The following is a 12,713-nucleotide window of genomic DNA, read 5'->3' as shown; positions in this document are numbered from 1 at the left end:
CTTGCAGCTCTGACAGAAAATGGGCCTAGAATCACAGAGCATCAGCTCCAAGAGGGCCTGCAGAAATTATCTGGTCTAAACTCATGAAGCCCAGAAATAGGGAGTGACTTAATCAAGGTTGCACAGCCCATTAGCTTTATCCCAGTCCATTGGTAAAACTTGGGAAGAGATGCATCAGAATCTGAAGGGAGCTGGGAATCCTAATCTCACCCCTTGAGGACTTGCTGATTTACTTTGCCAGACATTAGCATTTCTATGACATGATTTTGTACCAAGCCAAGGAAACTCTTATTCAAGTCTCCCAGAGACTTCCTATTTAGGTATTTGCTGTTTAGCCACTTCAAAATGATAGAAGAGAAGCAGGCAAAACAGATGTCACACAACCCAGTCCAGTCAATGGTATTTTGTCAAGATGGTGGGTGTCACTGAATTGGTAGCCATAGGAACAGATGTGGAGAAAAAGCAGCAGGTGTGTTAGCTGTTTTGTCTCGCTTCTGAGTCCCTAGGAGGTTAGTCTATGTGTGGACTAGTAACCCTACCGCAGGAATCTTTGTCTGTGCTGTCATCAGTGTTTGTGGAGAACTACTTTTCACCTTGAGAAATCCCTCTTCCCCTCCTCTGTTCAGGTACATGAAGAGAAAATGGTGAAGAAAGTAGGTTTTGTTCCAGATTATACAAAATCTTCATCAGAAAGTCGACAGAAGTGGACTTTTTCTGAAAGACTCAGTGTTTAAAAATTAGAACTACTGCACTTCGGACCTAGAAGGATGTATAAAGGGGAAAACTAAGAACCAAAGGGGGACAATGTATTTTTGGTTATTAAGTGTTAAGAACCTAACTCCAATGAGCAAAACTAAATGGGGACTTTGTTGGAAACACTGAGGTGTCTAATAGAATCAAAGGAAGATGTGATCTGCCAAACCTCACGAAGCCAGGATCAGGGCTGAGAAAGCCACAGGACAGAGTTTCTCATCCTATAAATATGCCTCTGTCTGCATGATGGCCTTGTTTTCTCCTACTATAGATCAGCATTTTATACATGGGTTGAGGATAGGTCATCACAGTTTTAGAGAACGCATCTTCATAATATTTGCCATTCAAAAGGGAAGAAAATAGCTCCAATTTTTTTCTTTTCAAATCCTAGGGAAGAATTCTGATTGACCTTGCTTGATCACATATCCACTTTACTGACAGTCTTTACTAGAATCACCTGGTTTGGATGAAGGAGTAGTAGTAGTACTACAAAAGAAGAGATTACTATTTCCAGAAGAAATTCTGGGGAGAAGTGATAGCTGGCTATTACAAGAAATGATTTACCAGGGGTCCTATAGTAAGTTAGGGGCAGATTCAGGGCTAGAAAGAGAATTGATAAAATAACTGTTATTAATAATAATTGAAGTCTCTGGATTCTTTTCATGTGTGGTATTGAAGTAAACCCCAATGTTACTGAGCTATTCATTTATTTGTATTTTTAAAAGATTTGTGTTGTGTAGAGGATGGACTATGGGAGAGCAAGTGTGGACTAGGGAAAATGGTTAAGAACTCTATGGTAGCTCTCTAGGGGAGAAACAAGTGGCTTGGACCAAGATCATGGCATATGGAGAAAAGTGTGCAGACTTGAGATATATTTTAAAAGTAGACTCACAGGACTTGCGCTGGATGTGGAAAGAAAAGAAAAGACAAAGAAAAGGAAAGAAAGAAAGAAAGAAGAAAGAAAGAAAGAAAAGAAAAGAAAGAAAGAAAGAAGAAAGAAAGAAAGAAAGAAGAAAGAAAGAAAGAAAGAAAGAAAGAAAAAAGAAAGAAAAGAAAGAAAAAAGAAAGAAAAGAAAAGAAAAGGAATTAAGAATAATAGCAAGGTTTCTGTGATGACTGGGGTTGAAATAAATTTCCATGTGGACATGTTGAGTTTGAGACATGGAGATGTCTACTGGACCCTGTGTATACATGTCATTACCAAAGATTGGCATCTAAAGCCACAGGACTAGATGAGGTCTCCAAGGAAGACAGTATAGCTAGAGCAGAGGGACCAACTGTTCTTCCTTTTTTTTTTTTTTTTAAGATTTTATTTTTAAGTAATCTCTACATCCAACGTGGGGATCAAACTTACAACCCCGAGATCAAGAGTTGCATGCTCTACCGATTGAGCCAGCCAGGTGCCCCTCAACTATTCTTTGAGCCATTTTTTCTGCATACACTGAATCCTTCTGCTGGGCCTCCAGCCAGGAATCTCAGGTGGGAATCACAACCATTATTACAGTTAATTCCATAGAATGAGAAGCCAGATTCATCCCTCAGGGAGTAGCTAAGTAACAAAATGAATGGTGAAATATGCATCAAAACACCATACAGATGTGTCTTCATTCCCCCAAAGTAGACCCTTTGGACAACTAAACAAATGGGGAGACTGCCCTGCTGCAAACCATTTTGATATTTCTCTTTGGGGATAGCAGGTTTTAAGACCCAGGGAAATTTGTCAGACTTGGTTTCAGATGACTTAATGTTGCTTCCTTTGGTGGGTTGAAAAACGGCCACAATATTTTACAGCTCCTCCCATCAAGATATGGCATCTATTTCTCCACCCCTTGTATGTGACTTGCATTAGTCAGTGGGACATTAGCAAACATGATACAAATAGAGGCTTAAGAAGAACTTCTGCATTGGAGCTTGCCCTCTCTTGCTGCTGGAAAAACTTCTATCACCATGTGAACAACTCTGGGCAGCCTTCTGGAAGATGAAAACACATGGAGAGGCACCTCAATCACCCTAGTCATTTCAGCTGGGACTCCAGGCATGTGAATGATGTCATTCTAGACCATCCAGCCTCAGCCAGAAGAATCATCCAGCCAACCCAAAGAATCATGAGAAATAACAAATGTTTGTTTCAAATCACTAAGTTTTGTGGTCATCTGTTATGTCCCTCAGAAGACAATAATTAACTCTGAACCAGGCAGTCTAAACATATTTCACAGGTACAGATATTGTTTCTCTCACCCTTACTCTTTTTGGAGGATTTGTGTTTGATTAGTCACCAAAGATTTGAACTAAAGGATGAAAGCTTGAGGAATATAAAGCAATGGCCAGTGGATAGTGGAGGTATTTGGGGGCAGTGGAGTCTTTCAGGACTCCTGAAACAGCTCCCCAAAGATGATTCAATTTTCCCACTTGTAGTCTCATAAAATGACGTACCTTTTCTTCAGAGCACTTTTTAATTATATTTGGGTGAGTATTTTACAATGTCTAGACTAAACCATAAGCTACTAGACTATAAGCTTCATGAAGGCAAGGCTTGTTTTAATTTGCCATTGATTATATCCTGACACATACTAGATATTTATTGAATGAGTAAATATGAATGAATAAATTTGAGTTTTGCCTACTTCATATAAGGGATGAAGGCCTTCAAAAACATCACTTAACAGTATTCGTATCTCATGGGCCTGTCTCTTGCATGCAATCCCAGGCACAGGCTGATCCTCCAACTGTGGCAGGTAATCAGGGATAACTTAGTAGAGATGCAGAATCTGAAATCAATGAGATCCCAGGACACTGGTTACTGTAATTCCTTCTCCTTACCCCAAAACTATTGGCAAACAAACTCCAACAAACATTCCTCAAGACACTCTAGGAACCTTGATACCCAAGCAAAGAGCTTTGGAGCAGGAGCAGGTGATGTGAATGGGAAAGTTGGGTCTGGCGGATATTTATATCATTCTGTGGACATTACAAGGCGGCAGTCACAAAGTAATTGTGAGACCAAGGACTCTCAGAGTTAATTAAACAATATCAACAGAGACACTGGAGCCTGTCACTACCACCACTCCAAATACCCTTCATCTGAGAGACAATGGAATGAGCATGAGTCAGACAGAAGTGAATTCAAATGATATTACTAAGTGACTTGAACATTTAACTTTTCCAAGGCTATGTTTCCTTGGCTGTCAAATTGGGGTAATATTTTAGAAACAGGACCTCCATTAGACTATAGGTACCTTGCAGGCAGGGATCATTTGTTTTAATATACATTTATCTAGTGTTTAACAGCACCAAGCCCACAGTAGATACGGAATAAATAAATGTCTATGTAGAGGTGATCCAGACTGAGTCCTGACTCCATCACTAATATACTCTCAGAGTCGCCCTAGGAAATTTTCTTTTTCTCCCTGGACCTCAACCTTCCTCTTTGTAAAATGAAGAGCCTGGACAGGATTTTCTCTAAGCTCCCTTCCCGATCTAATATTTGACAAGTCTGTGGCCATTCAGTACACTCTACCCCACTGCTGCTCCTAGGAGTTAATTAATGCTACAGACTGAGGAGACAACAGTAAGTCACAAATCACTTTGTATTTGCAGGTACACATGCATTTAAAACAGATTCTGTAAATAGCTATAATACTGTATTGCACATTTGGCCTACTTTTGCCTCTTTTGAGGTCAAGAGTTTTTTTGTTTTTAAATCTTTATTTGGATTGTTAAGCAAGATAAAAACTGGGACAAGTTGCCACTAACATACTCTGCAGCTTAAACCTTGGTGGCTAATTGCACTATTACCGTGACTGATGAACATTGCACTGTAATCAGCTGGAAGCTGCTGCCTTCCACGCAGCAGAAACAAGGTCACAGAGCAGGGCTGGGGAATTGCCATCTAGCAAGCAGCTCTGCTTGTTTGATGCCCAGCAGAAGAGTTTGCCACTATTACATTTAACTCTTGATTCTATCTGTTGTCAAGAAAATTGCTCTCTTACACTGGCTCCTGAGTTTTAAAGAATTTAACAATTTTTAAGTAAAAATTTCAATCTTTGCCTGGATATCCAAGATGAAAGAAAAGATTATTGGATATATGTCCTAAAATAACCATGGGTCATGAAGAGCTCAGTCTGAAATCCCACTACTAGGGTGGATGGGTGTTACTGCGCAGAAAAATAGTAATTGTGCCTGACCTGCATTGACTTGACAGTGTAAAAAGCACATCTAGAACCACTGCCTGATAAGGGATCACACTCTTCCGTGGTCAAGGAAGTTAACCAAGTCACTCCTGCAAAATGCCCCATTGCTAGAGCAGGGAGGCTGCTTAAAGCACTGATTGAGAGCTAGGTAAGAATTACTTGACAAAGGCAGATACAGGGACTTGAACCTGAGAAACACCGGACAATTTCTGCTCAGTCTCTTGGGACCTGGCTGCCTCAGAGCCTGACTCCTTTCCAGAAGCATTAGACATCCACCACCTGGATTAGTCTGAATAGATGAGCGATTTGTTAATAGAGAAGAGACGTAAGTTTTTTCTCCAGTGGACTTAGAATCTGATGGCCTTGGGATCGAATCCTAACACGGCTCTAATACTCGCTAGCTGTAGCATCTTGGTCACGTCCTTAACCTTTTTGGGTCACAGTTTATTTATTAAAAATGTAGTATAGAATGTGGTCAAGAGCGTAAACCTTGGAGCCTACTGCCTGGGTCTGAACCCCAGCTGTACTATTTACTCATTATGTGACCTTAGGCAAGCTAGAGAATCTTTTTGTACCTTAGTTTCCTCATCTTTAAAGGAGGTTGATTATAGTGCCTCCCTCACAAAGATGTTGAGAAGATAAATAAGATCATACATGTATAGTGCTTGGAACAATGCCTAGTACAGAGTAAGCATGACATCAGTGTTACCTACAATGACATTGGGGTGATAATCCTCATCTCTTAAGTTTATTTTGCAGATAAACTGAAATGATAAAGATGAAAAAAAGAGTCACAGTTACTAGCACTAGAAGGGACCTTAAAGATTACCCAAATAGGGGTGCCTGGGTGGCTCAGTCGTTAAGCATCTGCCTTTGGCTCAGGTCATGATCTCAGGTCCTGGGATTGAGCCCCGCATTGGGCTCCCTGCTCCACGGGAAGCCTGCTTCTCCCTCTCCCACTCCCCCTGCTTGTGTTCCCTCTCTCGCTGTGTCTCTCTCTGTCAAATAAATAAATAAAATCTTAAAAAAAAAAAAAGATTACCCAAATAACCCCCTCAATTTATAGGTGGGAAATCAAGACTCAGAGATGGAGTGACTGATCCAGAGTCACACTTGATTTAAGGGCAGAGTCCGGGACTCCTGATTCCAAAGTCCAAAGCTCTATCCTGTGCATTGCATCAAAGAAAGCAACATCCCCATCAGGCTAACTCTGGAGCATCCTTTTATGTAGTCATTGGACCTATGCGAGTTAATGCACTTTCCTAGGATAATGAGATGCATTTGAAATGGAGAAAAAATTTGGTAGAGCCTCTCCCCCTTCCCCCACCAACTTCTGAGGTGGCATGTTAGTGCAGGGGGAAGCTGGGGATTTGGGTCAGGCCTGGGAGGAAAGATTTTCAGGAATCACTGCTAGTTCCATGTCATTATTTCAGCTAAAAACGAAACATCTGCCATGTCTAAACAAGCTAGAATCCATTCAGTTTGTTTCTGGTGTGTCAGAGGGTTTTTTGTGGTTTTGATTTTGGCTTAGTTTTTCCCTTCAGGTGTTTAATTAAGCAGTTTCCACTAGGAGTGGTTTCACATCCTCTCTTCAGTAGAAACTAAGATTTCACTCCCAGGAGAATGAGTCTGGGATTGGGACCTCTGAGTTCAGTTTTCCCAATTTTGTCAGGGTCATGCCCCCTTAGATTTATTCTGCTTTGAATCACATTTACCAGTCAGACTACTCAGGAGTGACTGAAAGATGGGTTGGAAGAAAGGGCAGGATGGCGGGAAGACACTATGAAGAATGGCTGAACTTTAGAGAAAGGGCAGAGGTCATGATTTCTGTTCTCAGATCATCTGAGGGTTTCAAGGGGCAGAAGGACCTTGGACTGTGAGGTCTCTGACAGCAAAGCTGGGATAAATGGGGTGAGAAGAGGAAGAGGAATTTCCAGGGGACAGATTTCAGCTTAAAGCAAGGAAAACTTTCTGATTATAAGAGCTGCCCAAAGGTGGTATGGACAATGAGCTCCCAGCCCTGCCTAGAAGGTGTGTTTTAGAAGAAAGAGATTGGGGGGCGCGCCTGGGTGGCTCAGTCATTATGCATCTGACTCTTGATTTTGGCTCAGGTCATGATCTCAGGATTGTGGGCTACAGCCCCAAGTTGGGCTCCATGCTCAGCAGGGAGTCTGCCAGAGAGTCTCTCCCTCTCCATAGGCCCCTCCCACCCCCCACTGCTCGGTCTTTCTATCTAAATAAATAAATAAATAACATCCTTTAAAAAAAAAGAAGAAGAAGAAGAAAGAGATTTGGTTGTGAGGCCTGGCAGCCACTTATCAGAGATGTGAAGATTGAAATTGACTAGTCAGACTAGGTAGCTCTAAATATTTCAAATTCTGGGAGTCTAAAAAACAAAGACCAATTTCATGGAGTTCCCACAGTTAAGAACCAGAAGGAAAGCAGCAAAATCAGAAAGTCATGACCTGCTCCTTTATCTTGCCTGTGTTTCTCTTTTCTTTCTCGTTGTCTTTCTTGAGCTCACTCTCCTGCTCTTTTATATAGCAGGAACCTTTGACATTTTGCAGGGAATAATCACTTCTTTTAAGAATATTTCTGACTCAGCCTTTGCTCCTTCAGCATCATTAGAGAGTCTGAGCTCTCTGGAGATTAGCTCTGGCCTGTCACCACAGCAACTGCCCCAGGCCCTGTGGGCATCCGTGGTAACAGGCATAAGGCTTTGAGAGTCAAAGCTTGGCTTGCAGTGAGAGGAAGCCCCACAGGGAGCCTGATATGAAACAAGCATGCTGTGTATGACGACGTTTTCTTTAACATGATTAGCTGTGCAGGTGGGCCGCACTTACCCAGCTGGCCGGGCCCTAAAAAGTGTGCGTGTGTCAAATTTTGGTAAATGGAGGAAATCTTATTTTAAAGGCAGAAAAGAGACTCACTTTCCAAGTCCCTGAAGTGAATACCCTTTGTAAGATGGAGTCTTTTTTTGTAAAGTGAATCTCTACCCATGCTGTGACCTGGCTGTTAGTCTAGGACTGGGTGTCTATTAGCGGGGCCATCTGCAGAGAACTCAAGGGGCATGCTTCCGCCTCCACTTCAGGCAAAGGTCAGTGGCAACGCGGCCTGCTTGGGGCTGGGGGTGGACAGAGTGTAATGGGGAAAGCAGAGTGGGTGTGGGGTCACAAGAAGGGGAGATCAGGAGGGTGGGCCTTGCCTAACACGAGCAGTTCTGCTGCAGCAGCGGTGGGGTGTCCGAGAGACGGGTGTTCTTGGAGGTGCCCAACATGGAGGGGTCCGTGTCCAGCGAATCAGACATCTTGTCACAAATGGCATCTACCAGCCGCTCGAAGGCCTGCCTCACACTGATGTTCTCCTTGGCGCTGGCTTCAAAGAAGTCAAACCCTAAGGAGAGAAGAGAGGTAACAGTAAGGATTATCCTTTCCTTTTTATGCCCCCTGGCCAGACCACTCTGGATTAATATAGCCAGTGCAAAGGAGTGAAGCAAGGAGGCCTAATTTCATGGCAGAGGACTCTGCTCTAAAGAGATGGTACAGGGGCGCCTGGGGTGGCTCAGTCAGGGAAGCGTTTGCCTTCAGCTCAGGTCATGGTCCTGGGGTCCTGGGATCGAGCCCGGCATCGGGCTCCCTACTCAGTGGGGAGTCTGCTCTCCCACTCCTTCTGCCCCTCCCCTGCTCATGCTCTCTCCCTTTCACTCAGTCTCTCTCTCTCTCTCTCTCTCAAATATATAAATAAAACCTTTAAAAATTAAAAAAATTTTGGGCGCCTGGGTGGCTCAGTCGTTAAGCGTCTGCCTTCGGCTCAGGTCATGATCCCAGGGTCCTGGGATCGAGTCCCACATCGGGCTCCCTGCTCCGCGGGAAGCCTGCTTCTCCCTCTCCCACTCCCCCTGCTTGTGTTCCTGCTCTCACTATGTCTCTCTCTGTCAAATAAATAAATAAAATCTTTAAAAAAAAAAAAAAATTTAAAAAAATTTTAAAAATAATTAAAAATAAATAAATAAATAGATGGTACAGGGCAGGGATTACCTGCACTGGTTGTAGAGTCAGACAGATCCTGGTTCTACCATTGGCCAGCTGTGTTACCCCCAGCAAGTCACCTAATTCTCTTTATGACTCAATTCCCTGGTTTATAAATAGGGATAATTTTACCTACCTCATTAAACAAGATAATGCAGGTAAAGTGTATAGTGCTGTGCCTGATACAGAGTGGGGTTCATTAGGTGTTTTCTGAAAGACTGAATACTTCAATATTTGTACATAGCACTTCACAGTTTTCCAATGCATTTATCACATCCATTACTTCATCTGATCCTCAAGTCACCCCCAGGAGAAGGAATGTCTGGGCAGACCCTCTCCATTTCACTAAGGCAGACACTGTGGCTTAGAGAAATAAGCTGACTTGCCCAAGATAAATAGAGGAACCAGTGTGAGAAGTCCAGGCTCTGACCTTTTTGACTAGGGTTTTCCTCTTCTTTCCCCTGCCTTCCACTCACCGCAGCCTACTCAGCTCTAGTCTAGGATCTGGAAGGCACCCCAAGATCCACAATGAACAAGCAAAGCTTCATTTGCCCTTTCCACCCCAGACACACTGGCTTATCTCTACTCCCTGAGGTTCCTCCGCCCTAGATCCCCCTGGAATTCCCCTGTATCTCTCCCTCCCCACACAAACCCCACAAAAGGCACCTGGAGGACTGCACCTGAAGTGTGAGATATTCTTGTCTGTTTTGTACCTTCAGATCCTTAACGACACTTTCTGTGACAATGAACAGAACTTGGTTGTCCTGGGAGACATAAGAAAGGCCCTCCTGATTCAGACAAAGTGGCTGCTTCCCAACTGTGGAATTTTGGCCAGTTGGAGGCCAGTCCTTCTCTGCATGTCCCTGCCCCAGCCTCCTCCCTCCTCTTTTGTCCATCTATCTTTCTCTTTCTTTTCCTTCCAGGCCCATCTTTTTTTCTCCTCAAAAGCTTCTCTCTTCCCTTTTTTTTCATGTCACTCCTTCCTTTCCCTTACGTTCCTCACACTTTCTCCTTGGGATTCTTTTTGTTGAGCACCTACTAAATGTCAGACACTAGGCCAGGAGCTTGGGAAATACTATTTTACTTAATCCTCACAGCAGCCTGTGGGGAAATATAATCATCTTCAATTTATAAATGAGAAAATGAGATTGCATAGCTTATGCAAGGTCACATGGCTACTAGTGGAAATTGGGTTTAGATCTGGGTTTGACTGGCTCCAAGTCCATACACAGCCTTGTCTCCCACTTCTCTTCCCCTCTTTATTTTTTTTTCCTTTCTCCCTTTCAATTTCCTTCCTTTCTTGACCATATCTTTCTCTTCTTTACAAGTCTCTTTGGCCCCCTCTGGGTTTTTTTTTTTAAAGATTTTATTTATTAGAGAGAGAGAGCGCATGTGAGCTTGAACAGGGAGAGGGGTAGAGGGAGCTTCTCTGGAGTGGGAGAAGCAGACTCCCTACTGAGCAGGGAGCCCTGATGCAGGGCTCGATCCCAGGGTCCACGCTTAACTGACTGAGCCACCCAGGCACCCCTGGACCCCTCTTCTTTTATCTGACTACCACAGTGGCTGAATCTGGGCAAGTCACTTTTTTTTTTTTAAAGATTTTATTTATTTATTTGACAGAGACACAGCGAGAGAGGGAACACAAGCAGGGGGAGTGGGAGAGGGAGAAGCAGGCTTCCTGCAGAGCAGGGAGCCCGACGCGTGACTCGATCCCAGGACCCTGGGATCATGACCTGAGCAGAAGGCAGATGCTTAACGACTGAGCCACCCAGGTGCCCCCGGGCAAGTCACTTTATTTCTCTGAATCCCTTAGCCTCTCTGAGTCTCAGACTCCTCAGTTGTCAAGTAGGAATAGCCACAGTGCCTTTCTGTCGAGAGCAATGGGGAGAATTGAGTGAGACGTGGATAAACTGCTGTACAAAGTTGCCGTTGGAATGACAGTTGCTTTTTCTCTACTTTCGTCTGGCTCCTCTCACCTCCTTTTCATCCCATTCTCCTTTTATCGTCTTTTCCCACAAAGGAGGGGCTCTCTTTCCCCTCCCTCCTTCTCCCTATTAGCCCACTGTCCACAGAGAGGGCTAAAGTCCCCAGGTACAAACGAGGTTCTTCTTCCCCTGCCATCTCAGCTTGAAGGCACTCCCAGCTCCTCCCAGGCCTCCTCTGGTTGACAGCCTCTCTGTGGCTCATTTCCTAACCTGAAAAAGGCCAGCAGCAGAAGTGCGCCCTAACTGTGGCCACGTGATAAAGAAGGAGGTGGCTGCTGGTTCATTATCTGCAAGCCATAGAAACCCAGTCAGCTTCAGAGACCCTCCAGCATGTTTTCCTTAATGAATATCATAAAAATTGACTCTCTGGCCTTTGACTGGCTTATCATAAATGACAATGTTTGGGGAGGTGGAGGAAGTATGTTGCTTGCCTAGGAAAGGGGCAAACAGGTAAAGAAGTAAATAGGCTTTAACTATCAGTTTGGATGAAGTTGAGGACATAAGTCAAGGCCGGGGGCACAAATCCCTTCTGAGGAATTGGCACCAAGGGGAGGCCATGCAATGTTGTACAGGTGGGCAGTGGGAAGAGGCCCAGGAGTCATATAGCCTGGATTTGAATATAGTCTCTTGTCAGCTACTAGCTGTGTGACCTTAGTCAAGGTCACAATCTCTCTCACCCTCTATTTCTTCATCTGTAGAATGGGGTGAATATTACCTACTTCAAAGGGTGGTAATAAGAATTAAATGCACTAAAGTATGTGAAATGATTGGCATGTGGGAGACATGTTCATTCCCTTTTCCTTATATTCCTAGCTCACTTTAGTCCCAGCTTCCTTACACCCAGGGCCTTTAGGGAAACCTTTTTCCTCATCATTCAGGGCCAGTCAATAAAACAGGTCTTTAATGAACACTGATTTTGTTCCAGGTCTTTTGTTGAGAGCCAGGGACAAAGGGAGACCAAATCTGATCGTGGAAAAGACACACTAATCAGAGTTTCAATCCCTCACATGTGCATAGTCTGTAACAGTTCAAAAATACAATTTTAAAACCTTGTGAGTAGGGTAGGGCAAAGCAGGAGTTATTTGTAATCTACAGATAGTAAAACCTAGACTCAGAGATGGGCATAAGCCAGGGCTCTATCCCTTATGTCCCCTTGTCTCGCTCTCAGTTGGAACAGTGACCGAACACTATAACATTTCTAACCCAGGTAGAGCAAACCAGAGGCTGTGCAGGAATGCGGTGGGGAGAGAGTGGCAGGGGAAGAGAGCAGGAGGAGGCTTCCAGAAGTTGGTGGAGAGGGGAGACTTTAAGGCTAGAATTGAGCAAAACTCTACCTAACTAACTTCTCATTCTTCAGGACTCAGCTTAGATACAGCCCCTTCATTTTCCTCTGTGCTTCCCTCTGCTATAGCACATGTTACCCTGCATGGTAGAAGTCCATTTGACAAGGAGCTCCCTGAGCAGGGATCATGTCATTCATCCGAGCCCCAGCACTAGCCAGAGGAATAGGTGCTTGGTGAGTGTCGATTGATGAACAGAATGAAGGAGGTGGGAATGAGCATGGAGGGTGTGGACAGTGGGGGTCATGTGAGCTCAGCTGAACATGCATGAGGACACTGAGGTGAATCAGTAGTTCTTACCCTCGAGGAGCTCCTAGTCTAGTGTGGGAAACAGACACACTGACAATAGTACAGTGATAAATGCTGGGATGGTGGGAAGTGAGGGGATTAGCAGGGCACAAGAGGAGGCACCTAACT

General features: G+C 44.0%; 1 protein-coding gene across 1 annotated transcript in view; it reads right to left on the bottom strand.

The window, feature by feature from the left end:
* Window positions 1-7,167: 7,167 nt before the first annotated feature.
* RAB3B (RAB3B, member RAS oncogene family) overlaps window positions 7,168-12,713 on the bottom strand; it is a 65,235-nt gene continuing 59,689 nt past the window's right edge. Inside the window, exon 5 of the mRNA XM_032416831.1 lies at window positions 7,168-8,336. Within this exon, the coding sequence (XP_032272722.1) occupies window positions 8,149-8,336 (188 nt within the window). The 3' untranslated portion in view covers window positions 7,168-8,148. The remainder of the gene's footprint in view (window positions 8,337-12,713) is intronic.

Source organism: Phoca vitulina, unplaced genomic scaffold (genome assembly GCF_004348235.1).
Source record: "Phoca vitulina isolate PV1807 unplaced genomic scaffold, GSC_HSeal_1.0 scaffold2, whole genome shotgun sequence".
Lineage (NCBI taxonomy): Eukaryota > Metazoa > Chordata > Mammalia > Carnivora > Phocidae > Phoca > Phoca vitulina.
Note: the sequence above shows the minus strand (reverse complement) of the source record. Positions and strands in the feature narration are given on the sequence as shown.